The sequence below is a fragment of the Crocodylus siamensis genome, chromosome 15 (genome assembly GCF_052110815.1).
Source record: "Crocodylus siamensis isolate JL-2025a chromosome 15, ASM5211081v1, whole genome shotgun sequence".
NCBI classification, from domain to species: Eukaryota; Metazoa; Chordata; order Crocodylia; family Crocodylidae; genus Crocodylus; species Crocodylus siamensis.
In genome coordinates, this window is record NC_143409.1 from 53,106,188 (window position 1) to 53,132,135 (window position 25,948).

General features: G+C 65.0%; 3 protein-coding genes across 5 annotated transcripts in view; 2 read left to right on the plus strand and 1 right to left on the minus strand.

Moving 5' to 3' along the window:
• The first annotated feature begins 1,359 nt into the window (after positions 1-1,359).
• On the plus strand, positions 1,360-6,267 carry LOC149852857 (uncharacterized). Of its 3 annotated transcripts, none has more exons than XM_090028179.1 (2): positions 1,360-1,797; positions 3,098-6,267. In XM_090028179.1, exon 2 carries the CDS (start codon positions 3,100-3,102, stop codon positions 4,831-4,833), a length of 1,734 nt encoding a protein of 577 aa, XP_089884305.1. In that variant the 5' UTR covers positions 1,360-1,797; positions 3,098-3,099; the 3' UTR covers positions 4,834-6,267. The 3 variants fall into 3 exon arrangements, with proteins under 3 accessions (XP_089884305.1, XP_089884306.1, XP_089884307.1); XM_090028180.1 differs by lacking the exon at positions 1,360-1,797 and adding an exon at positions 1,808-2,515; XM_090028181.1 differs by lacking the exon at positions 1,360-1,797 and adding an exon at positions 2,569-2,771.
• A 184-nt stretch (positions 6,268-6,451) lies between these two features.
• Positions 6,452-20,114, minus strand: LOC149852858 (class I histocompatibility antigen, F10 alpha chain-like). Its single transcript, XM_090028431.1, has 12 exons — positions 20,073-20,114; positions 19,231-19,451; positions 17,293-17,480; positions 14,884-15,091; positions 11,601-11,788; positions 9,622-9,897; positions 8,495-8,764; positions 7,937-8,218; positions 7,417-7,533; positions 7,117-7,158; positions 6,919-6,957; positions 6,452-6,687 (listed from the first exon to the last, which is right to left on the minus strand). Exons 1-11 carry the CDS (start codon positions 20,112-20,114, stop codon positions 6,932-6,934), a joined length of 1,860 nt encoding a protein of 619 aa, XP_089884557.1. The 3' UTR covers positions 6,452-6,687; positions 6,919-6,931.
• TNXB (tenascin XB) overlaps positions 17,237-25,948 on the plus strand; it is a 74,099-nt gene continuing 65,387 nt past the window's right edge. Inside the window, exons 1-6 of the mRNA XM_090028148.1 lie at positions 17,237-17,305; positions 21,620-22,057; positions 22,884-23,327; positions 24,787-24,899; positions 25,069-25,222; positions 25,592-25,867. Of these exons, the coding sequence (XP_089884274.1) occupies positions 21,634-22,057; positions 22,884-23,327; positions 24,787-24,899; positions 25,069-25,222; positions 25,592-25,867 (1,411 nt within the window). The 5' untranslated portion in view covers positions 17,237-17,305; positions 21,620-21,633. The remainder of the gene's footprint in view (positions 17,306-21,619; positions 22,058-22,883; positions 23,328-24,786; positions 24,900-25,068; positions 25,223-25,591; positions 25,868-25,948) is intronic.

Here is a 25,948-nt window from a genome sequence, read left to right on the forward strand (position 1 = left end):
AAGACCAAGACTCACCGGATGGACTGGTTTGCAAAGTGCATGGCAGGAAGGGCCACTGCCGAGAACAGCTTGTGAAGCCTGTAGACCAGAAAGGATCTGGTTAAGATCTCGTAAAGGAAAAGAAAGCTGGAAGTTAGGCAAGACCCAGAGATGCGGTGCTGCAGGCAGCTGCTAGAGACCGAGATCGGCCGGAGAAAGCATCGCCATCAGAGCTGAGAGGCACGAGAGGGGACCTGCCAGAGGGAGCTCCTTCAGCGGGGCTGAAAAGAGACTCCCAGAGCACGGAGGGGAAGGGAGAGCGGGCGCCCAGCCAGAGCTTGCGAGCGGGAAAGGCAGCGCCTCCGTCTGAAAGGAGAGGCAGGGACCAGGCAGGGGAGATCGGGACAGAATAGGACCGGATAGGTCCGGAGGCTCTGAGAGAGCAGAAATCGTAGAAATTAGGAATCATGGAAAAACATGGATTTGGGGGTTAGTTTTTTAATCTACAAATTGGGGGGGGGGTTAAATCAGAGAAAACCAGGATCCCCTTTATCACAGGTCTCACAGCACGCCCACCTTGAGAGCCCCTCTATGCTGGGGGGGGGGGAAGGAAAGCAAGCCCCTCCCCCACCGCACCCCACCACCCGCTCAGCCATCCCGCTATGCCAGTCCCCTACCCCTGCCCACCCTTAAATACCGTCACCACATAGGAAAAACCATTGGGGAGGGAGGGAATGCCCCCCCCACACACACTTTGCTCTGTAGCTGCAGGGTACAACGAAGGAGCAAAAGTGGGGGAGAGACTCACCCTCCCCCCCAGGGAAAGATCTGTGTGGCCCACCTACTGCTCCCTATGCGCACAGGGAAAAACCATTAAGAGGAAATGACAAGGGGAATTATTCCACCCCTCCCCACAAAAGGGTTGGTATAACCCAGAGGTTCTTCAGCCGCCTGAGATGGAAGGAAATACCATTAGGAGAAAAAGGGAGGGGGAGAATAATTCCCCCTGAGGGCGAGAGAGATGGGCTAAACCACGTGCTGCCCGGGAGGAAAATACCACTGAAAACAGCTGGGAGGGAATCTGTCCCCCTTGGAGAAGGAATGGTATGACCTGCCGAGAAGGGGCAAGAGAAGAATCCGTCCCCCCCTCCAAGGGAGAGAGATGGTATGATCCGCAGGCTCCTCGGGAAGCCCAGTGGCACACACCATTGCGCTCAGAAGAGAACCTACCCCCCTTGGAGGTGGAGGAATGGTATGACCCACGCGCTTCTGCGCAGGCCTAGAGGACAATACCATGAGGAGCAATAGGAGGGGGTGCAAAATTTCCCCCTAATTAAAGGGTATGGTATGGTCCGCAGGCTTCTCTGCGGGGAGGTCCCACTAAGGCCCCCCCCCCCCCCAGCGAGAGGGTGGTACGGCCCACACACTCCTCTGGGGACACCGCGGATAATACCATTGGTGGGGGAAGGGGGGGTGCCTCTCCCTCCCCCTCCCATCACGAGTAGGGAGAGAACCCAGGCGACCGGGCCCCCCCCCCACCCACAGCCCAGGGGAGACCCCCCCCTTCCAGGACCCCTGGCTCCTGCTGCCCCACCCCTCCCTACTGCCCCAGTCCCTCCCCCCCCGCCCAGTCCTCCGCAACCCCCAGGCTCGCACCCCCCAGCCCCGCCGCCCTGTGCATGGGCAGGGGCTGCTGTCTCCGGCTCTGACCTGCCCCCTCCTCTGCCCCGCTCCTAGCGCAGCCTGAGGATGGAACCGGGGGCTGAGCCGGGCCCCCGCGCTGCAGGGACACCAACATCCTGAGAGACAATGGCACAGGTGAGGAAGGGGTTAATCTGGGGTCCTTTCCCCCTCCCCCAGTGCCCTTTGGGATATGGGGGGCGCTGTCTGTCTACCCCCCCTTCCCAAAACACCCATCTGTCTGTCTCCATCCTTGGACTCTGGGTCTCTCTGTCCCGCGCGGGGATTGTCCGTCTGTCCATCCCCACCCCCGGGTGCCAGTCGATTTATTCCACCCCGAGATGCCAGCCTGTCTCTGACCCCATCCCGGGAGACCAGCCTGTCTCTGTCTGTCTGTTCCGGGGCGGTAGCCTGTCTGTCCCCGCTCCAGACAAATACACAAGTGCCGGGATCCATGCCCACGGGTTTCCCTAATGGAGCCATCGTTACGGCTCCGCACCCACCCACCCACCCCAATCTCCAGCTTGGTGATCCTCAGCCCCTAGGGGTGCCGCAGGCTCCTTTCAAGGGTGCTGCTCCATGCATGGCGAGGGGGGCAGACAGCCCATAGAAACCTAGAGGTTAGCGTCCTTCTGCCCCGCCGCGGGCTGAGTTCTTTGCAAGAAGATATCGTAGCGACGTGGGGCTGGAAGGGACCCGCAAAAGTCATGTCTAGTCCAACCCCAGCATCCCCGGTGCAAACCATCCCAGACAAACCCATTGTCTGACCTCTGAGCAAAACTAATGAGCTCTGACCAGGAGAAGACTGAGGGGGGAGAAGAGAGAGCGCTATGACATGATAGAGGGCGAGGACCAGGTGAGCAGGGACCTGTTGCTCCCCAAGCCCCAGAAGACTAGAACCAGGGGGCACCCACAGCAACGAGCAAGAGACAGAGTTTAGCTTAAGAAGAACAAGGACTTTTTTATATGCAACGCATCGTTAGCATGTGGGAGGGGGTGTAGGCGGAAAGTGGAGCCAGGGCCTGGATGAACTCATAGCGGACCAATCTGTTAATGGCTGTTGAACAAGAGGGTTGGAGATGTTTCCTCAGGCATCTCTCACCCCAGAAGCAGTAAGTACCAGGAGGGTTTTGAATGGGGTTAGATAGATCCAGCTCACTGCTCTCCCTTTATAGCATCGCCTGCCACAGTCGAAGATGGTGATGCACCGTGGGTCTGCCCCAGCCTCGATGTCCTTGTGGAAGGGGGAACGAGCAGAGGCTGGGGCATTAGAAACCCCCACGTGGCTCTGGACCACGAATGGGTCTAAAACTCAGGGTGGGAATAGAATACAAAGAGGAGGAAACACAGGCGAAGCTTTAAGGAGCCCTGGGGTGGACGGGGGACATGGTGCAGAGGGGAAGCCATAGAGCCCCATGCTGCCTCTGCTTGCTCCCAGGCATGATGGAGATCAAGATGGATGGTGCTGGTGGACTGTGCCAGACCAAGCCCCCCCAGCAGCCCCACACGTGCCCAGACTGCGGGAAGGCCTTTGGGCAGAGCTCGCACCTGGCCCAGCACCGGCGCCTGCACACGGGTGAGAGGCCCTACGCCTGCGGGGACTGCGGGCGCCGCTTCGCCGCCAGCTCCAACTACCTGACGCACCGGCGGGTGCACACGGGTGAGAAGCCCTATGACTGTGGGGACTGCGGGCGCAGCTTCCGCGTCAGCTCCACCCTGGCCCGCCACCGCCGCCTACACACGGGTGAGAGGCCCTACAGCTGCAGGGACTGTGGGCGCCGCTTCTCCCAGAGCTCGTCTCTGGCCAAGCACCGGCGCCTGCACGCAGGCGAGAGGCCCTACGCCTGCCCCGACTGCCAGGAGGCCTTTGCAGCTGCCGCCACGCTGGAAGCTCACCGCAGCCGGCGCCACGTGGGCGACCGCCCCTTCGTCTGCCCCGATTGTGGCCGGGGCTTCCGGCGCAGCTGCGACCTGGTGCAGCACCAACGCGGCCACTCTGGGGAGTGCCCATACCATTGCCTGCACTGCGATGCCACCTTCAGCCTGGCTTCCACCCTCGTCACCCACTTGCAGGGCCACACAGGCGAGCGCCCCTACCGCTGCCCCCGCTGCGGGGCCACCTTTACCCGCAGCTCCACCCTCGCCCGGCACTGCCGCGGGCATCAGGATGGGGCCGAGACAGGAGCAGGAGCTGGGACGGACGTGGGGAAGCAGGGAAATGAGCTGGGCCAGGAGCCAGTGGGTCTAGATCAGGTCATAGAGCCAGAAAGGGAGAGCCAGGGCTCAGGGATGGAGCAGATGGACCAGAGCACAGACCCATGGGGGCAGAACCAGGGCACAGAGCTGAAGAAACAAAGTGAGGAGAATGAGTCGGGCACGGTGCCAGAGGAGCCAGGGGCAGAACATCAGGGTCAGCAGCAGCGCACAGAGCAGGAGAGGGTGGAAGGGCCCCATCCAAGCCAGCCACCCCCACCCGAGGCTGCCACTGAACAGCCATACCTGTGCCCAGCGTGCGGGAAGCACTTCTCGCGGCGCTCCAACCTGCTGGCGCACCAGCGCATTCATGCAGGTGATAAGCCCTTCCGGTGCCCTGAGTGCGGACGCGGGTTCCTGCGTGGCTCCAACCTGCGCACGCACCGGCGCCTGCACACAGGCGAGCGCCCGTATCCCTGCCCAGACTGCGGCAAGCGCTTCGGGGACACCTCAGTGCTGGTGAAGCACCAACGCATCCACACAGGTGAGCGCCCTCACCGCTGCCCCGACTGCCCCCGGCGCTTCAGCCAGGCTTCAGACCTGGGCGCCCACCGCCGTGTGCACACCGGGGAGAAGCCCTATGTGTGCCCTGACTGTGGGCGCGGCTTCTCCCGCAGCTCCAACCTGCTCACCCACCGGCGCCTGCACCGCGGCGAGCGCCCCTACCCCTGCCCGGACTGTGGGAAGCGCTTTGCCCAGAGCTCTGACCTGCTGCAGCACAGGCGCGTGCACACGGGCGAGAAGCCCTACCCCTGCCCGCAGTGCGGCAAGGCCTTCAGCAAAGGCTCCACGCTGGCCGGGCACCGGCGCATCCACACAGGCGAGAAGCCCTTTGCCTGCACCACCTGCCCCAAGCGCTTCCGCCACAGCTCCCACCTCACGGCCCACCTCCGCGTGCATGCCCGCCAGCGCCCCCTCTGAGCCAGCCCTGGCCCCTACCAGCTACTCGTGGAGCAGTGCTGACACCAGGGGGTGCTGGAATGATGCTGCTGGGAGCTATGATGTCACCTGGGGCACCAGAATGACACCACCATGAGCTGTGATGTCACTACGGGGTGCTAGATTGACATTGCTATGAGCTGTGTTGCCATCAGGAGTGGCTAGAATGACACTGAGCTCTGCTGGCACGAAAGAGCACCAAGATTAGATCACTATGGGCTGTGATGTCACCAGAGGGTGCTAAAATGATGTCACCGTAAACTATGATGAGAGCAGGGGCTTTGGAATGACATTGCCATGAGTTGTGCTGCCACAAGGGGGCACTAGAATGATGCTGCTGGGAGCTATGATGTCACCTGGGACACCAGAATGACACCACCATGAGCTGCACTACTACCAGAGGGTGCCAGAATGACATCACTATGAACTTTGATGTCACCAATGGGTGCTGGAATGATATCGCTGAGAGCCGTGCTGGCACCAGTCTCCTGTGGAATGACATCAGAACGAGCTGTGATGTCACCAGGGGCTGTGGAGTGGTGCCACCATGAGCTGTGCTGCCACAAGGAACCACCAGAGTAATGCTGCTGGGAGCTGTGATGTCACCAGGGTACCAGAAGGACACCACTGGGAGTGGCTGTTTGGAGCCATGTGACCATGGGGGGGGGCACCAGAGGGACACACCCACTTCTACCACCCCCTGGAATAGCTGCTGTGAATCGTGGCAAGGGAGGGTGGGCTGGAGGGGTGGCCTTGCCCCCTGTCCCAGGGAGTGGTGGGATTGGCTTGGAGCAAGGGATGGGGTTGGGACATAGGGCTCCTGGGTCCTCCCCCCAGCTCCAGGGGAGTAGTGGGGTTAGGGGAAGAGAGGGCGGGACTGGGCACGAGGGCACCGGGGTATTTCCTGGGACTCTAGACACATGTCCTGGCTCTTAGGCCTGATGCTCTTGCACATCCCTCCATCCCCAGGAACTAGGGCCCTGGTTTGGGCTCTGTCCCCTCTCTTAGCCCTCTCCCTCCTGGCCCCAGGTATCCCCGATACCTGCACAAGCTGCAGCAGGGCCTGTCTCCCCACCAAAACAGGTGCAATGAGGCACGGGGCAGGAACCCTCAGATCTCATTTCCAGTGGCCCTGGGAAGGTCGGGAAATTTGATGTCCCCCTGCCTGAGTCTGCCAAGAGGCAGAAGCCCATGGTAGATGATGAGGCAGCTGCCCCTGCTTGCTGCAATACAGACCCAGGTGCCAAGCAGAGGAGTGAGAGGCCCAGGAGTGGTAGATCTGCCAGGTGAATAGATCCGAGTCCTCCCCGTACCCTATGATGCTGGTGCAGATGGTGATCTGGAGGAAGAGGCCAACTGGCAGGGGCTGTGGATTTCCTTCCACCCTCTGCAATAAACCTCTGAACTGGCCACAAACGTGTTGAGACTCAAGATGGAGCCCTGGTGGGGCAGGGGCCTGGCCCCAGGGGCAGGGGTCTTTCCCCTTAGGAGCCCAAACCAGCCCCAAGGGGGGCTCCCTTGTTATCACCCCATTGCGTTTTCCTACTGGGAAGTGACTTCTCAAGTCCCCTGGCGCAGACAGACTGACACACCCACCTCATTTCAATTAATTATCCATTATAATTCACGTCAGTCTCATCACTCCCCACACAGGTGGATGCCAGGAGCACCAGAGCAAAGCCATGGCAACAGCTGGGCAATGATGAGTGACCTGGGACCCCTTCCTCCAAAAAGGCCTTGGAGGGGGTACCCTGTCAACCAAAGCAAGGACAACAGCAGCCACAGGTCAATGGAAAGAAACTGCACCCAGGAGTCCAGTTAGGAAAAAAGATGGTCTGTTAGGGGGGAAAAAAATAAAGACATAGGATGGAGGGTGCTCCAGGAGGCCCCCAGGCGGGCAGCCAGCCCCCCACCCCGCACTGGCCACGGGGCAGGACTGCACAGCTGCGGCTTGGTGGGGGTGCAGTACCCAGTGTGGCCACGAGGGGGCGGGCCTGCTCCATGCAAAAAAAGTGGGCCATGGCTTGAATTTGTGGAGCTCTGGGGGGTGGCATCTGGGGGAACTTACCGGCCTCCTGGCTCAGCTGGGCCCGGCCTTCACAGGGTCTGGGAGGGGAAGAACCCAGGTTAGTCCGGAGACCCACCCTGACCCACCCCGCCTGAGATTTGTGGGGGGTCTCATGGGGGCAGGCTGGGGATGTCCCCCCCATAGAGGATGGGGACAGGGGTCCTGGGACGAGGCAGCAGGGGGTCCCCATCTCTTACCAAATACCAGGGCGTCTCTGGAATTCATGTTGCTTCTGAAGGCTGCAGGGGAGTGAGACACAAGTTGTGGCTGTTTTCAGCCCCCTTCCCCCCACTCCTAATAAGCCCCAGAGCTAGGGTGCCCATCTTTGGGTGGGTCGCAGGCCTGTGCCCTCAGTCTGCACCACGCCACCCCCATGCTCCAGGGCTGCAGAGGAAGGTCAGGAAGGAAAGGGCTCCCCAGCCACCGCCCAAGGCCCGTCACCCCTTGCAGCCCCGGGGCCCAAGCGGAGGTCTCCATAGCTGCCCCCCAGACCTCACCTCGTCTCTTCCAGAGCAGCAGGGCTCCGCCTAGCACCAAGACCCCGACCAGCACCCCCAGCACTAGTCCTGCCACGGCCCAGGGGCTGCCACTGGCTGTGCTGGGTGCTGGGGGCTCTTGCGGGGAGGGAGAGAGAGGCAGGCGTGAGAAGCTGGGGCAGGGCAGGGGGTAGCCTAGCTGGGGTGAGGAAGGAGTGCAGGATGGTGGGGTCCTGGCAGGGAGCAGTGGGGGCCACAAGGCAATGGGGTCCCAGGGCAGGGCAATAGGTAAGACCCCAGCAGCAGGAGAGGGGCAGCCTGGGAGCACAGGGCAGGGTAGCGGGGTCTACAGGAAGAGGCAAGGTATGGGGGGGGCTGTGGGTCAGGAGTGAGGGCATCGATGGGACTGGGAGTGGGGCACTGGGCTGCAGGTCAGGCGTGAGGGGGCACCAGTCAGGTTGGGGCGGGAGCAAGGGGCTGCAAGTCAAGAGGGAGGGGAACTGGCAGAGCGGGGAGGGTGGTAGGAGGAAATGTCTCTTACCCCAGGCAGCCTCAAGTGGAGCCGCCAGGTCCCCGTGCCAGGCCTGGCACCGCACCCCCTGGGCCTGCTCGGCGGGCACCAGCAGCTGGTCCCAACGCTGGAAGCTGCCGTCACCAGCGGGCAGCGCATCCGGCCCTGCTACAACCTCCTTCAGCGTGCCGTTGCCTCGATGCCAGCGCAGCCTCACGGCTGCTGTGGGGAAGCCCCCAGCCAGGCAGGTCAGCGCCAGCCACCCTGGCTGCTCCCGGGCCGGGTGAGACCAGACTCGCACCCGGGGGGCAGCTGGGGCAGGAGAAAGAGGGCGTGAGATCCCCCATCCACCCGGCTGCCCGTCGCCCACATCCTGGGCCCACACGGGGAAGACCGGCCAGTGTCCCACAGCCATGGAGGGGAGCAGAGGACCCAGGAGGCCGGGGCTGTGGGGGGGATCCTCAACCCTTCTCCCTGCCCCATGCCCTGGTCCCAGGCACTGCGAGCACCCATGACCGTTGGGAAGACAGCCACGAACCAAGGTGTCTGGGCACGGGGGCCAATCCCCAGCCCCATGCCCCCACATACCGTGGCGGCTGGCCCAGGCACGCCGGATGTGGAGGAAACGGCCCAGCCACTCCACGCAGGCATCAGTCAGGTAGCGCCGCACACGGCGGCTGAAGTCAGGCTGGGCATCCCAGCGGCGCTGTGTGACCTCGGCCCACTGGGACACCGCCAGCCAGCGCTCGTTGTCGGTGTCAAAGAGGAGGAAGTCGGCACCGTCATAGGCGAACTGGAACCAGCCCCGCACCAGCCCGCCAGGCTCCACCATGCAGCCGTGCTTCCACTGCAGCGTGCCTGCAGTCCACGACCGCGGGGTCAGTCATGGGGCAGGGTAGGGGGACAGAGCCAGTGCAGGACACGCGGTAAGGGCCATGGAGGGAATATAAGACAGAGCCGTGGGGTCAGGGGCATGGGTGGGTGGATATGGGGAGATGGAGGGGGGGTCAGAAGCCATGGGGGAATATGGGACCAGAGCCAAGGAGTCGGTCATGGGGGAAACATGGGCAGAGCCATGGGGTCAGGGACACGGCCAGGGGGATGTGGGCCAGAGCCTCGGAGGTCAGAACTGGGGAAAGATATGGGGCGGAGACATGGAGGACACAGGGAGACAAAGGGTCAGTCATGGGGTCAGGACCACAGGGGAGAGACAGGGGCAGGCCCATGGGAGGACATAGGGTAGGGCCATGGGTCAGGGGGACAGAGCCACTGGGGGACACAGGGTCAGGGCCACAAGGGATATAAGGGCAGAGCCATGGGGTCAGGGACATGAGTGGGGGGACATGGGGCCAGAGCCACGGACGCCAGAGCCATGGGGAAGATTTGGGGCAGAGTTATAGAGCAACATGGGGGGTAAAGGGTCAGAGCCACAGGGTCAGTGACATGGGGGGAGGGCTTTGAGGGCAGAGCCACGGGGGCCACTAGGCAAAGACATGGGGGTGGGAGATGGGGTCAGAGCCACTCAGGGACAGAGACATAGACATGGGGGTCAAAGCCATGGCGGGAGGGACATATGGAGGCCACAGGGAGACGGGCTCCAAGGGATGGGGTTGGGCCAAAGCGGGACGCAGGGCAGAGGCACAGGGAGATGGGGTTGGAGCCATAAGGGGTCTGGTGGGGAGAGGCTAGGAGATTCAGGGCCCGGGCCCACCTACCCTGGGAGCGGTTGGTGCGGCGCTGGAGCGTGGCCACGGCATCGTGGAACCAGGCCTCCTTGGCGGCACGGGAGAGCCCGCCCTGGCGCCAGTAGTCCGGCTCCAGCCCGTCCCGCATCCAGGGCTGGGCAGGCAGCTTGGCGCGGGCGGCGCGGTCGTAGCGGTCGATAGGGGCCCCATCCAGCGCTCCCACCGCCCAGAACTCCCGCAGGCCGCCGGCGTCGTAGGTGGCCGTGTAGTGGTAGCACAGCCTATGCGACTCCTCCACCCCGGCACCTGTGGGGGCCAGCGTCAGCCCCGTGGCCCACGCTGCCCGGCCCCACCCTGGCATGGCGTGGCACCCGGGATTAGCCTTGCAGCACAGCACTCCCTGCCAGACCCCTGATCTGCGCTCACAGCACTCCCCGCTGAACCCGGTTCTCTCCCCGCTGACCCCCCCACACATAACCCCCCATAGCACAGTACCCCCCCCATAGCGCCATGCCCCCTGCTGGACCCCCTCTTCTGCTCCCTGGAGCACAGCAACTCTTTTTGCCCCACTTCCTGTCCCTCCAGCTTGGCACCCCCTGCTGGATCCCCCGCCCCACACCCCATCCCCTCCCCCTGGCTGCCCCAAGCTGCCCTGGTGCCCCTGCCCCCCACCCTCTCAGGTCTACCGGCCCCTGCAGTAGGGGGCGGGGGGCACTCACCCAGGCCGGCCCAGGCCGCAGGCGGCCTCAGGCTGAGGCTCAGCCACACCAGGCACAGGTGCTGCAGGGAAGCCATCCCCCCCTCCCCCCCCCGCCGGCGGGGAGACCCAGGGGTCCCGGCTGCCCCCGCCCCCAAGGGAGGGGAGCTCTCACACCAGAGGCTCTGGGGCCAGAGGCCAGAGACACCTCCCCAAGGTGGAGGAAGTCACCCAGCACCCAGCCGAAAATGAAACTGGTACAGAACCAGGAGGTGACATCACCACGGGGGGGGCAGGGGGTTAACCCTGTACTTGGCCTTGAGGACACAACAGCCCGGCTGGGGCTCCGGCAGGGGACGCTCTGCACGGGGGAGGGCACCTGGGGGTGCCATGGGATGGCCGGCGCTGTTTTCCCCACACTGCGCACTTGCTTGCACCATCGCGGCCAGCCCCGGGTCAGTAGCTCTGACCCCGTCTCCCACCCCCAGGGGCACTAGGGGTGCTGCGTGCAGGGGCCCGGCAGGGGGTGCCCCCCCGGCCGGCAGGGCAGGAGCGGGGGCCGAGGCAGGCGGGCTGGCCCCGATCCCGGAGCGGAGGGCGGGGCCGCGTGACTCAGCAGGGCTCCGTGAGCTCAGTCCCGGTGCGCCCCGCGCCCCCAGGCCGATGAGGTCCAGATGCAGCCACCAGGGCCCCCACGGCGACTGGGGTGCAGGGGGTTGGGGCCCGGGGAGCCTGGACACCTGGGGTCTTTGGGAGGGGCCTGGGGGATGGGGGCTGAGCAGCCCCCTGGCTTCTCTGCTCACCCTGGAGGGGCGCTGGGGCTGGCTGGGGGGGGGGGCTGGGTCGCCCCCAGCTCGGGGAGCTGAGAGGGGCTCGGGGGCTTAGGCGCAGGAGGGGTCTGGGAGCCGGGACACCTGGGTCTCTGGGTACGGAGTGGGGGCTGGGGGCTCGGACGCCTGCGCTCTCTGGGCGTCAAAGCCCGGGACAGTGTCAGCCGTGAAGAAACAAACACGCGCCCCCCCGGGGCCGGGGCCGCCCCAGGGGCCAGGCCAGCCTCAGCACCTGCGCTCCCGCACGGCCCCGCCGGACCCGCCCTCCGGAGCCCGCGGAGGTCCCGGGTGTCCGGCTCCCAGAACCCCTGCTCCCACCGCCAGCCCCCCCGGGGACGGGTGGGTGCAGGCTCCCAGCCCCCCGCGGCACGGGAGAGACCCGGCAGCCGGGCAGGCGCCTGGGGGGGCACGGGCTCCGCTCATCGCAGCAACAACAGGAGCGCCGGAGCCAAGGCGCGGGGCCGGGGCCAAGCGTGACTCACCCGCCCCCACCGCCGCTGCGGCCGGCCCTGCCGCCAGCCCCGGGCACCCGGGCTCGGCCCCGCTCCGCGCGCGCCCCGCGCTCTCCGCGCCGTGACCGCGGGTGTCCGGGCTCCAGCCCCCCGCGCCCCAGCCCTTCCCCGGCTCCCCGCGGTCTCTCCAGCCCGTAACGCCCTCACACGCGCTTCCCCTTCCCCAACCCGGCCCCGGCGCTTGCCTCCTCTCCAGCTTGTGGACCTCCCACCCTCTCCCCGCTACGATCCAGCCCCTAGGTCCCCAGACACCTGGACTTCCTCCAGCATGTGTCCCCGCACCAGCCCCCTCCCATCCCCAGGTGCCGGGGTACTCTCCACTGTGTCTGTCCCCGGTCCCCAGCCCCCTCCTCTTCCCAGAATATCAGGGCTTGCTCCAGCCTGTGATCCCCCTACCCTGTCCCCCTGCCCAAACCCGGGCTCTGGCTCCCGGGACGCCTGGGGTCTCTCCAGCTTGTGGACCTCTCACCCTCTCCCTGCGGCCCATCTGCCCCAGCTTCCCCCCGCCTTTTCCCTGGCACAAATGGACCCAGGACCTGGCTCCAGGACACCTGGGTACTCTCAAACCTGCCCCAACCCCCAATTCCCTTTCCCCTGCTCTAGGTGCAAGCCATACCTCCCCGACTCCTGGGTCCTCTCCAGTGTGTCCCCCAGTCCCCATCCCCTGCTCCCCGACTCCTGGGTCCTCTCCAGTGTGTCCCCCAGTCCCCATCCCCTGCTCCCCGACTCCTGGGTCCTCTCCAGTGTGTCTCCCAGTCCCCATCCCCTGCTCCCCGACTCCTGGGTTATAGATTTCATAGACATTAGGGCTGGAAGGGACCTCGGAAGATCGTCGAGTCCAGCCCCCTGCCTCAGGGGCAGGAAGTCAGCTGGGGTCATAGGATCCCAGCAAGATAAGCATCCAATTTGCTCTTGAAGGTGTTCAATGTAGGTGCTTGAACCACCTCCGCTGGCAGACTGTTCCAGACCTTGGGGGCTCGGACAGTAAAGAAATTCTTCCTTATGTCCAGCCTGAAACTGTCCTGGAGGAGTTTATAACCATTTGACCTTGTCATCCCTTGGGGTGCTCTGGTGAACAAGCATTCCCCCAGATCCTGATGGTCACCCCTGATAAACTTGTAGGTGGCCATCAGATCACCCCTGAGCTTAGGCTTTTCCAGGCTAAAGAGCCCCATGTCTCTCCGCCTGTCATCGTGACGTCTGTTTTCCTGCCCTCTGATCATGTGTGGCTCTTCTCTGGACTCTCCAGTTGTCCCCCAGTCCCCATCCCCTGCTCCCCGACACCTGGGTCCTCTCCAGTGTGTGTCCCAGTCCCCGTCCCCTGCTCCCAGGACACCTGGGTGCTCTCCAGCCAGTGAATCCCCCACCCCACCTTCTCCTGGACTAGCCCAGGCCCTGGCTTCCCGAATGACAGCCTTCTCTTCAGTGTGTGCCCCCACCAGCCACCTTTCTCTCTGCACTGATGAATGCAGGCCCTGGCTCCCGGATGCCCGAGTTCCTTCCAGTGTCTCTCCCCCTCCCCTCCCCTCCCCCCCATCCCCCAGCATTGCCCTGCACTAATGGCCTTGGCTACCCAGAGGCTTGTTTCCCTCCTCCCCCCCCGGCCCCCCCATCCCTCACCACACCCATTGTTGCTGGACAAAACACTGGTCCCCCCCATGGTGGCTGCCCGGGAGCAGCTGGAGCCAGAGGCCCAGAGCTACTGCTCCATGCCCCGCTTGCCCCAGCCAGGCTGGGATTGGGGCCAGCGCCAGGCGGGACCCGGCTTTTACGGGACTGTTTGTTGCTTGCTCCCCCTGAGTCACCGCTGTTCGGGGGGCGGGGCCTGGGGGTGAGGAGTACTGGGGGGATTTGGGGGGCAGGAGGCTGTGGGTCAGGAGTGAGAGGCATTGGCAGGGCTGGAGGGGGCTGCAGGTTGGGAGTGAGGGAGCCAGCAGAGCTGGGGGGGGGGGGCTGCTGGTCGGGAGTGCGGGGCACCGGCATGGCTGGGGGGACGCAGGGGGCTGCAGGTCGGGAGTACAGGGCCTCGGGTGCGGGGCTGGCCTTGCCTCATCACTCGGCTATGGCAGCTGGATGCTCCACATCTGGCGCGGGGATGCAGATGTTTGGTTGCTGCGGCGACCGCCGCGCCAGGGGTAAACAATGGCAGGAGCTTCCCCCCGCCCCCCCCCCCCATGGCCTGTGCAGCGACCCGGGGCAGGGGACAGCGGGGGCACGCCGCGCCCCCGGGCTCTCGGCGGCGGGCAGGGGGCTCCGGGCCCGGCCGCGTGTGCCCGGGGGGGGGGGCAGAGGCCCCGCAGCCCGCCGGAGCCCCGCTCCTCCTCGCCCGGAGCCGAAACTGTGAGCGCGGCCCCGCCCCCCGGCGGCACGTGCGGCCCCGGCCCCCCCGTGCCCCTCCCTCCCTGCCTGCCTGCGCCCCCCGCCCCGCAGTGCCCGCCCTGCAGCCCCTGCCCCTCACCGCGGCCCCCCCGGGCCGCTCCATCGCAGCCTTGGGCTCCCCCCAGCTCCGGGGCGACTCCGGCCGCCGCCCCCGGGGGCTCGCTCCGCTATTCCTGACCCATGAGCTCAGCCGCGGCGCCTGACGCCATCCAGCTGGATCCGGGGCCGGCCGGGGGGGCAGGAGGCCCGGGGCAGCCCCCGCCCGCCCGCCCGCCGCTTTCCCTCGGTCCGTCCTCGCTCCCCTGCTCCGCGCCCCCCCCCCCGGCGCTGGCCCCCGCCCCGCCGCACAGAGCCCCTGTGTCTGCCCGGCCAAAGCAAACGCCGCCCGGCCTCGACTGGGCCTCCCCCCACCCGCAGCCCCGACCCCCCCCCCAGCCCGGCCGGGGTCCCTCACCCCCACCCGCAGCCCCGACCCCCCCCCCAGCCCGGCCGGGGTCCCTCACCCCCACCCGCAGCCCCGACCCCCCCCGAGCCCGGCCGGTGCCCCACACTTCGGGCCCGCAACCCCGACCCCCTCCCCAGCCCGGCCGGGGTCCCTCACCCCCACCCGCAGCCCCGACCCCCCCCCCAGCCCGGCCGGTGCCCCACACTTCGGGCCCGCAACCCCCTACCCCGCCACAGCCTTGTTGGTGCCCCTCACGCCCGACCCGCAGCCCCGACCCCCCCCGTCGGCGTTTTACCCTCGCGGACTGCAGCCCCTACCCCCCCCCCGCCCTAGCCCCTGCGGCGCCGCGCCGTGGAGCCGGGCGGCGGGGTCGCAGCTGTCCGGGCCACCGGCCCCTGGCCCCGGGGCATTTCCCAGGCTGGCTCGTACCTTGCCCCACCGGACAGGACGGCCTGAACTGCCTCCCGGGGCGGCTTGACCCGGACCCGACCCTTGGGCTCAAGGCCTGGCCGAGAGCAGGGACCTTCCCCCCCGCCCCGGTGCAGCTGCCCCCGCGTCCCCGGTGCCCCCCGCCCGGTGCCAGCCGCCTGTGGGGGCTGCTGGGGGAGCTGCCGGGGTCGGAGGAGACTGGGGGACGCTGAGAGATGGGGAGAGGGAGCTAGAGGAGAAGAAGGGGCAACGGATGCATGAGAAGGGGGGTGGATGGACGAAGAAAGAGAGAACTGCGGATACCTGGTGGGAAGGATGGCTAGATGAATGGAGGCAGTTAGGCATGGGTGGGCGGGGAGATCTGTAAAGAGCTGTGCACCGGGGGGTGATGTCCAGCCAGGCTGTTATAGGGTCTGAGAACAGATGGGTATGTACAGGGATGGGTGGATAGATGGAAGGATGGAGAGAGGGACTGATGATCAATAATTAGGTACACGTGGGCAAGGTTGGAGAGAGAAATGGATAGCAGTTGGGGTGGATGGGTGGATGGATGAGGAAGGAGGGACAACGGGTAGGTGGGGGAATGGATGGACAGGTAGATAATGCGTAGAGAGGGGTGTGCTGGGAGTCTGCTGTACGGTAGGCTGGCAGGTAGGGAGATGGATAGACAGGGAGATGGGTGTGTACAGGGACGGATGGAGAGCGAGAGATGGAGGTGGATGGGTGGGTGGATGTTTATAAAGGTGGGTGTGTGGGTAGGTGGGTGGAGAGAGAAATGGAGAGAGACGGAGAGATCACTGGGTATACATGGGGAGGGAGGGAGAGATGGATACATGGAGATGGACAGACAGACATTTATGTCGGACAGATGTGCACAGTGGTGGCTACAAGTAACATATAGAGATCTACCCAGCACTGGGTGGAAGGAGGGAGGGAGGGAGGGAAGGGTGCATATGCACAGTGATGGAAGGATGGATGGGTAGAGATGGGTGCAGAGATGAATGGGTGGATGCTATAGGTAAGTAGGTGGATGGATAGGTAAGGTGGTTAGGGATGGATGCACCTGTATGTAGGTGAATGGATGTACTGAGACAGATACCCGATGGATGGATGGATGGATGGATGGAGGGGTGTGGGGGACAAACGACGGATGAACAGAGGTGTATACAGGGGCAGGCCCAATGGATGGACAGTCACCATGGGCTCATGGGCAGATGGAGGGATGGATGGATACATAGCCAGGTAAGTGGCTGGCTGCATAGAGAGACGGGTAGTAGGTAGGTATGGGGTAGAGGGGCTGTAGGGCTGACTGATCCCACGGGCACTTTGAGAGGTCCCTAGACAGGTAAGCGAGTAGGTGGGTGGATAGAAGGGGCAAGCAGGGGACGGATGCATGCATGGAGCATGTGGTGGGGGCGGGGCACGGGGGAGATGCAGGTAGGTCAGTGAAAAAGTAGGTAGGTACCTGGGTGGACTACGCAGGGGTGGATGGATGGAGGCATGGAGTGCTTGAGGAGCTGGACAGACGGATGTGGGAAGGGAAGGCTATGGGGATGGCTGTACTGCGGGATGGCTGGATGGGAAGATGGGTAGAAAGGGGGGTGAGTAGGCGGCTGGGTGGTGGATGGCTGAAGGGGGCGTGTGGGAATGCTGGGATGGGCACACACGTCAGTAGGTAAGGGAGTGTGTGGGTGGGTGGATGGATGGATGGGGAGGTACATACAGGAGCCCCAGTAGGTAGGTGGACGGATGGGAAGGTAGGTATGCGGGTTGGATGAAGAAAGGGGGAGGGGAAATGGGTAATGGGAGGTGTGCGCAGGCATCCGGATACAGGGGTGGTTGGAGGAAGGGAGGGGTCCTGCAGGAGCCCCTGGCTAGATACACTGGTCAGTAGGCAGGTGCGTTAGCAGGTAGGTACCTAGGCAGATGAGGGGGTAAGTAGGTGGGTAGGTAATTACCTAGTAGGCAGGTAGGTAGATGAAGGGTAAACAGGTGTGTAGGCAGGTTGTACCTGGGTAGGCAGGTTGGTAGATGGGGGAAGGTAGGTGTCTAGGTAGGTAGGTAGGTAGATGCGTGGATGGGTAGGTGTGTAGGTAGGTACCTAGGTAGGGAGGTGGACAGGTGGGCAGATGGGTAGATAGGTGGGCAGGCAAAGACCTGGGCAGACAGGTACCTAGGCAGGTGGATGGGGGTGGGTAGGCGGGCAGGCAGGGGCCTCGATGGGCGGGTAGGGAGGTGCCGGGGCGCGCAGGTGAGTCGGGGCCGCCCCGCCCCGCCCCGTCCCGTCCCGTCCCCCCGCCGCTGACATCAGGCCTGGCCGGCAGCCCGGGGCGGGCGCGCAGCCGCTATGTAAGCGCGGAGCCGCCGCGCCCGCCCCGCGCCCGCTCCGCGCCGCTCGCCCGCCCGCACCGCCCGCCCGCAGGTACCGCGCGGCCGCGGGCGCTCCGGGCAGCGGGAGACCGGGGGTCTCGCGGGGCTGCGGGGCCCGGGGTGGTGGGGTCCGGAGGTGCGGGGGCAAGCGGCGGGGGCAAGCGGCGGGCAGCGGGGGAGCTGGGTGTCGGGCAGCGGGGCAGCGGGAGAGCTGGAAGAACTTGGGTCTTGGGGGCAGGGGAGACCTGGGGTTAGTGCAGGGCCTGGGGTGGCAGCGTGCTGGGAGACCTGGGATGACGGGGAACTGGGCTGGCGGGGGCTGGGGGCACTGGGATGATGGGGGGAGACCGGAAGGGCTTGGGGAACTGGGGGAACTGGGGTTACTGGGGAACGAGAATGGCTTGGAATTGTACCAACTGGGAGACCTGGGCTGGCGGGGCTGGGGGCACTGGGATCAGGGGCTGGGATAATTTTAGGAGACTGGGAGTACTGGAGTTACTGGGGAAACTGGGAAAATTAGGATGACTGGGTACTGTAGCAGCGGGGGGAGCTGGGCGGCAGGGGTGGCGGCACTGGACGGACGGGGACTAGCAGCCAGTGGGACGGATGAGAAAGGGAGAGCTGGGGCAGCAGGGGACTGGGGGGACTGGGAGCACTGGGACAGTGGGGTCCCGGGGGGACTGGGCTGGCAGGAGTGAGGGACCTGGGATGAAGGGGTGGGCTGAGGGCTGGGCTGACCAGGAACTGTAGAAACTGGGAGAACTGGGATGTCGAGACCGGAGGGACTGGGAGAACCAGAACAGTGGGAGACCAGGGCACTGGGAGAGCTGGGTTTGCTGGAAGAGCTGGGATGATGGGAAGCTGGTAACTGGGGGCATTGGGGTGGTGGGTAACTGGGGGCACTGGGATGATGGGGATGGTAGCAACCAGGGGAGCTGCGGGGAAAGGAAGAACTGGGCTGTCAGGAAACTGGACGGCAAGAGAGGACCGGGCTGGCAGGAGACTGGAGTAAAGGGGAACTGGGAGAACTGGGATTCCAGGGACCTCTGGGCACTGAGACACTGGGATGATGGGAAATGGGCGGCAGGGACCTGGGGAGAACTGGCATGATGAAACGATGGGACTTGGGGGACTGGAGTGGCAGCGAACTGGGGACAGTGGGAGAGCTGGGCTGTCGGGGGACTGGGGCACTGGGATGATGGGGAACTGGAGGGGCTGGGAGAGCTGGTGTGACTGGGGTGCTGGGATGGCAGGATCTGGGGGGCCTGGGATGACTGGGGACTGGGGGAGCTGGAGGGACTGGGGGATTGAGCAGACCGAGTAACAGGGAGCTGGAGGGACTGGGCAGACTGGGCTGACAGGGACCTGGGGTAACAGGGAACTGGAGGGACTGGGAGAGCTGGTGTGACTGGGGTGCTGGGATGGCAGGATCTGGGGGCCCTGGGATGACTGGGGACTGGGGGAGCTGGAGGGACTGGGGGATTGAGCAGACTGAGTAACAGGGAGCTGGAGGGACTGGGCAGACTGGGCTGACAGGGACCTGGGGTAACAGGGAACTGGAGGGACTGGGAGAGCTGGTGTGACTGGGGTGCTGGGATGGCAGGATCTGGGGGCCCTGGGATGACTGGGGACTGGGGGAGCTGGAGGGACGGGGATTGAGCAGACTGAGTAACAGGGAGCTGGAGGGACTGGGCAGACTGGGCTGACAGGGACCTGGGGTGACAGGGAACTGGAGGGACTGGGAGGACTGGGCTGGCGAGGGATTGAAGGGCCTGGCGTGGCTGGGCAGCCTGGGGTGACAGGAAACGGGGAGGCCAGGGGACTCAGGTGGCAGGCAGCTGGGGGGTGGGCAGGCTGGGCTGCCAGGGGCCGGGACTCGGGGCGGAAGGGAAGGGGCAAGGCAGACAGAGGCCCTGTGTGTGCCGGGGGGGAAGCCAGACCCGCGGCTTTGTGGGCTCCCGGAGCCTGGGCTGAGACCCAGGCAACTCGCTGCACGGGTGGCCGAAGAGGACCGGGGGCAAGAGGGCCCTGGCCGCCCCCCCGCCTGTCCCTCCCCCGCAGCCAGGCACGGGGCGCAGGGTGGGACTCCCATCTCTGCGCCAAGGAATTCGAGCAGTAAACAGCACCGGGCTGGGCCAGGCCTGGCTGCCCTCCAGCCCCGCGGACACCTGTTCCCGCGCCCCGGGGGGCACGGCGGGCTGCGGGGCGGGAGCGGGGGGCTGCAGGTCAGAAGTCAGGGGCACTGGTGGGGAGGAGGCTGTAGGTCAGGAGTGAGGGGCACCGGCAGCAGAGGACCTCACAAGGGTTACCGAGCCCCCCCCAGCCCCCTGCTGCCAGGGCCAGAGCAGCACCCACGGGCTTACCCCTGTTCAAAGCCAGACCTGCTATGGGGTTAATCCAGCCAGCCTCCTGTCCATCCGTCTGTCTGTCCGCGCCTGCCTCCACCCCCCACCCCCACCTCCTGCCGACTGATCTGCCTTATCTGCTTCTTGATGTTCCTGAGTCTCCTGCCACCCCATTACAGATCCATCTCTCCTTCCATCCGTCCGTCCGTCTGTCTGTCCATCTTGCTATCCCCAGGCACCTCCTCTGTCCGTCTGTCTGTCCCTCCATCCCTGCAGCCCACCTCCCGCTCCCATCGCCGTCTGTCCCCGTGCCCATCTATCTTCTGTGTGTCCGTCCATCCCCATCCCCACACCCCGTCTCTCTCTTTTTCTATCCCCGTACATTGTCTTTCTGCCAGCTGCCCAGCCGTCTACCCCCTAGACCCCCTGGCAGGTTAGATGGACGGACAGACGGACAGATGGAGACATTCTCACCTCATCTCCTCTCCGTCTTTCCCCCACGTCCATGTCATCCATCCATCCATCTTCCCTTACACTTGTCCACTCAGCTACCCATCTGTCTCCACACACATCTTCCACCCCTCCTTTCCCATCCATCCATTTCCACCCCGTCTCTGTGTCCCTCCCCCCATACATCCATCTTGCCCCTGTGCCTCTCTATCTACCTGGCAATGTATCCGCCTATCTCGCTGTCCATCCATCCATCTCCACGCACATCTTCTATCCACCCCTCCAACCCTCCCCAGCTACATCCATCCATCTAGCCCTCCTTCCCCATGCACATCCACCCACCCATCCACATGCACCCTCCATCTCTCTGTCTGTCCATCCCTCCATTCTTGGCCTTGGCAGGGACAGAGACCTTGGCAGGCTGCCTGAGCCGGCCCAGCCTGAGGGGGGCGGGTGAAGTGGGTGCCGGGAGCATGCCAGGAAGCAGGAATTCAGGCCACCAGCTGTGAAAACAGGAGGCTGCCGGGGCTTCCCCAGGGCATGTGGGAACAGGCCGACTCTTCTGTGGGGCGCCGACGCCAGGGCTGGGAGAACCCAGGCAGTCTGCCCTGGCCCCCCGGCTCCCACACCCTTCACAGGGCGGGGCAGACCCCGGCCTCTGGCACACCAGCTGCCTCTTGGGGCCAGAAGAGAGCCCGGGCACCCGGAATCGGCCCCACAGCCGCTTTGACCCCCAGCCCCAGCTCCCCTCCTAGAGCCAGGATGGGACCCGGGCACCTGGGCTCTGGCCCCTTGCACCCTGCTCCCCTCCCAGACCCAGGAAGGAACCCAGACATCTGGTCCTCCCCCGCCCTCCCCCTGCCAACTTTTTCTAACCCCCTAAGACCCCACTCCCCTCCCAGAGACAGGATCGAACCCAGGCATCTGGGCTCCCAGCCACCCCTGCTCCAGCCCCCCGGCCCCCACTCCTCCTCCAGAGCTGGAGAGAGCACAGGCATCCGGGCTCCCGGCCACCCCTGCTCCAGCCCCCACTCCCCTTCCAGGCCTGGAGCAAACCCAGGCATCCAGGCTCCATCCCACAAGTCCTCACTCCCCTCCCGGACCTAGGAAAGAGCCTGGGCGACTAGCGTGCCAGACCCCAGGTTGTAACCCCCCGGACCCCACTCCCATCCTGGGGAGCCCAGGCATCCGGGCTCCATCCCAGCAGCCCCCACTCCCCTCCCAGAGAACCCAGGCATCCTGGCCCCCACCCCCCTGCTCTAACCCCCGTCACACCCCACTCCCTTCCCAGAGACAGGGTAAAACCCAGGCATCTGGGCCCCCAGCCCCTGGCTTCTCTGCCCCCCAGGCCCTACTCACCTCCCAGAGAGCCCAGGTATCCTGCAGTGGGAGAGGGGTGAGCCTAGTTCACTAAGGGGAGCTGGGCTGTACCGGGAAGGGGAGAGGGCTCTGTTATGGAGGGGAGGTCTTGGCTGCTTGTGGGGGGCCAGTGGGTCCGTCTGAGGAGGGGGAGGGGAGGACCCCCACCTGGGGAGGATCCCCATCCATCCCTCACTCTCTCCCTCCCACAGGTCCCCACTGCACCATGGGTCACCAGGTGCTGGTGCCACTGCTGCTGCTGCTCCTACCACTGTTCCAGGGGGCATCACCCAGGCCCCCCAGGCCCCGATCCCGCCGAGCTGCTCCACTCCCTCCCCCAGCCAATGCCACCATCTTCTCCCATGTCTACAACATCCGCGTACCCCCCTGCTCAGCTTGCGGGGACCCCCAGGAAGCGCAGGGGTCGACGGCCACAGCAGTCCCAATGGGAGAGCCAGGGATGGGGGAGGCCGAGAAGCAGGTGGTACTGACCCACCGCATCAACCTGGCCGGCCCCGGCTGTGGCTGTGAGGCTGACACTGCTGCCCTGAGGGACGTCCTCGCCCGGCTTCGTGCCCTCGAGGCCCAGGTCCGGTCCCTGCGAGACCAGTGCAGCCCGACTGCTGCTGCCACTACCCAAGCTGGCACGGGTGAGACAGGGTGCGGGGAGGAGTAGGGGTGGAGCAAGCAGAGGAGTGGGTGGAGTCTGGGCATGGGGGTGGAACCCAGCTCCAGGTGGGGTGTAAAAAAGGGGTGGGCCGGAGGGGTGTGGTGGCGGCAGGGAGGGGGCATGGCCATGGAAAGGGCTGGAGCCTTGGGTGGGGTTGGTGTGGTGGGGGGAACCACATGAGTAGGTGGGGACCCAGCAGCAGCTGAAGCTGTTGAAAAGGGGCAGGGCAGAAGGGGTGTTGGGGTGGCATAGAAGGGACATGACTGCAGTAAGGGGTGGAGCCTCGGCAGGGGGTGGGTAGAGCTACATGACTGGCTGAGGCCGGAAGCCAACAAAGGGTGTCAGAAAAGGGTGTGGCTAGAGTGATGGGAGGAACTTCAGGGTGGGGGTGGGGCTGATTGGGCGTGTGGTGCCAAAAAACAGTTCAGGGTGCCAGAGGTGGGGGGCTGGAGAAGGGGGTGCGGCTGTGGCAGGGAGGGGTATGAACACGGGTGTGGCTAAATGCATGGGTCGAGCTGGGAGCCAGCCAAGGGCGTCAAAAGGAGGTGGAGCAGGACAAGGGGGTGGGGTGGGGCTGTGGTTGGGAGGGGTGTGGCCACAGGGGGTGGAGCTTTGGGGAAGAGGGTAGGGCTAAATAGGTGGGCAGGGCCAAAAGCCAACCTAGGGGGTCAAAAAGAGGTGTGGGCATGGAGGGGTAGAGTCTTGGTGGAGGAGGGTTGGGCTAAATGGGTGGGTGGAGCCACACAAAGGGGCCGGGGGCAGGGCCAGAGTGAAGCATTAACCCCTCCCCTCCCATCCCAATGCAGGCCAGACGGACACGCGGAGCCTGTGCAGCCAGCACGGCACTTTCGACCTGTCGGCCTGTAGCTGTGTGTGCGAGAAGGGCTGGGGTGGCCCCACGTGTGCTGAGCCCCAGTGCCCAGGTGGTTGTGGCCCAGCCGGGGTCTGCGTGGATGGGCACTGCCAGGTCCCCACCTGCCCCGATGACTGCAACGACCAGGGCCGGTGCCTGGGTGGTCGCTGTGTCTGCTTCGAGGGCTACTCAGGCCCTGCCTGTGAGACCCCCGCCTGCCCCCAGGGGTGCCGGGCCCGCGGGCGCTGCGTGGCTGGGCGCTGTGTCTGCCATCCTGGCTACAGTGGCCCCGACTGCGGGACCCGGGCCTGCCCCGGGGACTGTTGGGGCCGCGGTGAGTGCCGCCAAGGCCGGTGTCACTGCCGCCCGGGCTATGCCGGCGAGGACTGCGCTCTAGGTATGGCCAGGGGCCAGCTTGCTAGCCTACCCATAATCCCATAGGGCTGGTCTGCTAGCTTATCCACAGTCCCCCAGAGCTAGCTCACTAGCTTGCCCACAGTCCCCTGGGGCCACGTTACTAGCTTACCCACAATCCCTGGGGGCCATCTTGCTAGTTTACCCACAATCCCCTGAGGCTGGCTTACTGATTTAGCCACGGTCCCTTGGGGCTGGTTCCCTAAATTACCCTCAGTACCGGGGGGCTGGCTTGCTAACCTACCCACAACCCCCCAGTGTTGGCTTGCTGAGCTGCCATTTCCTGGCTTGCTATCTTACAATCACCCTGGGCTGGCTTGCTAAAATACCCACAATCCCCTGGAGCCAGAGTATTAATTTACCCACAGTACCCTGGGATTAGCTTGCTAACCTACCCAGAATCCCCTGGGACTAGCTCATGCCCCAGCCCTTGGTCCCCTTGGCCTACCCTCACTCCCTACCCACAATGCTCTAGAGCTGGACCATCCCCTGGACCATCCGCACTCCCTACCCACAGTCCCTTTGTGCCTCTCTTGCCCCCTACCCGCAATCCCCCTGAGTTGCCCTCGCTGCCCACCCACACTCACCTTCAGTGGCATTTGCCTCCCCTCTCAATGACCCCCTTTTTGCCCTTCTGGCTCCCTACCCAGAATCCTCCTGGACTGCCCTTGCTCCCTATCCACAGTCCTCCTGGGCAATTTGCTCCTAGCCCATAATCCCACCTGGCCACAATCCCCCGCGGTATTCAGCTGCTCCTAACCCATAAAAGCATGAAGCCACACGGTCCTACTCCCTCCTGTGCCTTGCCTACTCAGAATGCCCCAGGGGACAGCTCATTCAGTACCCACAATCCCCCTGGGCCCCCATATGCCTCCCCGCCATGGGGTGAGCTAGGATCTCCCCCTTCTCAATTCCTCCCTGCTACATGGGGCAGCCCAGGGATGAAGCTGCCCTTTGTGCTGCCTAATCCAGTCTTGACCCCAGGCCAGGGCCGTTGGGAGCGGGGTGGGGCCAGGAGCAGTAGGGGAGGTGAAGGGGGGACTTCCTCGGGCACAGAGACCCCCTGTTCAGTCCTGCCCGATCCCTGCACCAGCCCAGCCAAGATCCACATGGCACCCTGCCCACGCCAGCTCGGGTAACCCCCTGTAGAATCGGCCCCATTCATCGTGGCTGCAGGGGCCAGGCGCTGCTGCGGGGGGGAAGGGGGCAGTGGATCAGAGCTGCATCTGTTCCCCAAAGTGTTTGCTTTCCACCGCGCCCGGCCTGGATGCCCATCAAAGACCTCAGGCAGGCAGAGAACAGGGAGTGGGGAGAGGTGAGGGGGGAGCAGGGGGCGGTGGGGGGACCGATCCCAAACCAGCTCCAGGCCACGGGAAGGTGCTGACTGGATCCAGGAGGGGGCAGGGACGAATGCCTCACCCCCCCCATCTTGCCCCCATCAGAGATCCCTTCTGTGGATGTGCGCGTGGTGAGCAGGGAGGAGACGAGCTTCCGGCTGGAGTGGCGTCGCCCCAAGACTCCCGTGGATGGCTATGAGATTCGCCTTGTCCCTATGGTAAAGGGATCCCCCTCGATGGGGTGGGGGTTATTAATCACTCCTCCTGGGCAGGGAGATAGTGCAGGAGGGGCAGCAGGAAGGGTGGGGGCACATTTGGGGGGCTCGGGGTTCTGGAAGAGGAGAGGGGAAGAATGGAGGGGTCCTGACTCCTGCTTCCCTCCCCCAGGGCAACCCCCAGGGGGTGTCCTTGCTCCAGCTGCCCGGCTCGGCCACGGTCTTCGCGCCCTCAGGCCTGGTGCCAGGGCAGGAGTTCAGCGTCACGGTCCAGGCCCTGCGGGACCAGCACCTCGGTCCCCCCACCACCCTAACCGTCGGCACCCGTGAGTTCTGAGGGGTACCGGGGCTGGGGCGGGGGGCAGCTCTGGGGGTAGGTGTCCATGTTGGGGAAAGAGAAGGTCTCTGTGCTGAATGGCCCAGGGGAAAGAGTGGGGGTATATATGAGTGTATGTATGGACCAAAGAAGCAACGGCTGGGCATATGGTCGGGCCAGTGGAGAGATGAAGGGGCATATGGCTGGGCCAGTGGAGGGAGGGGTAGATGTGTGGAAGGGCCAATAGAAAAGTGGCTGGATGAATGGATGAGCCAACACAGAGGTGGATGCGCAGACCACTGAAGGGCGGGATGGAGGCATGGACACATGGATGAGGCCCATCCCTGGCACCTCTCATCCCTGCCCTTCCCTCCCCTAGGCATCGATGCACCCCATGGCCTGCGCCCCACAGGCACCACCCCCACCTCGCTGAGCCTCCGCTGGGACCCCCCGGCTGCTGCTCCTGAGCGCTACACCCTGCAGTACACCCCTGTCAGCCGTGTGGGTAGGGGCCCGCCCAGCCATCTGGACCTGCCCCCCGACCGCCAGCATGTCACCCTGAGTGGCCTGGAGAGTGACACCCGCTACCGCATCACCCTGAAGGCCCATCGGGACCGCGAGGCCAGCCCACCCGCTATCGTCACCGCTGCCACCGGTGGGTGCTCCCACACAGGGTGGGGTGGGGAGGAGTCGGGGAGCAGGGAGGGATACATGGGGGCCGAGAACACCACTGTGT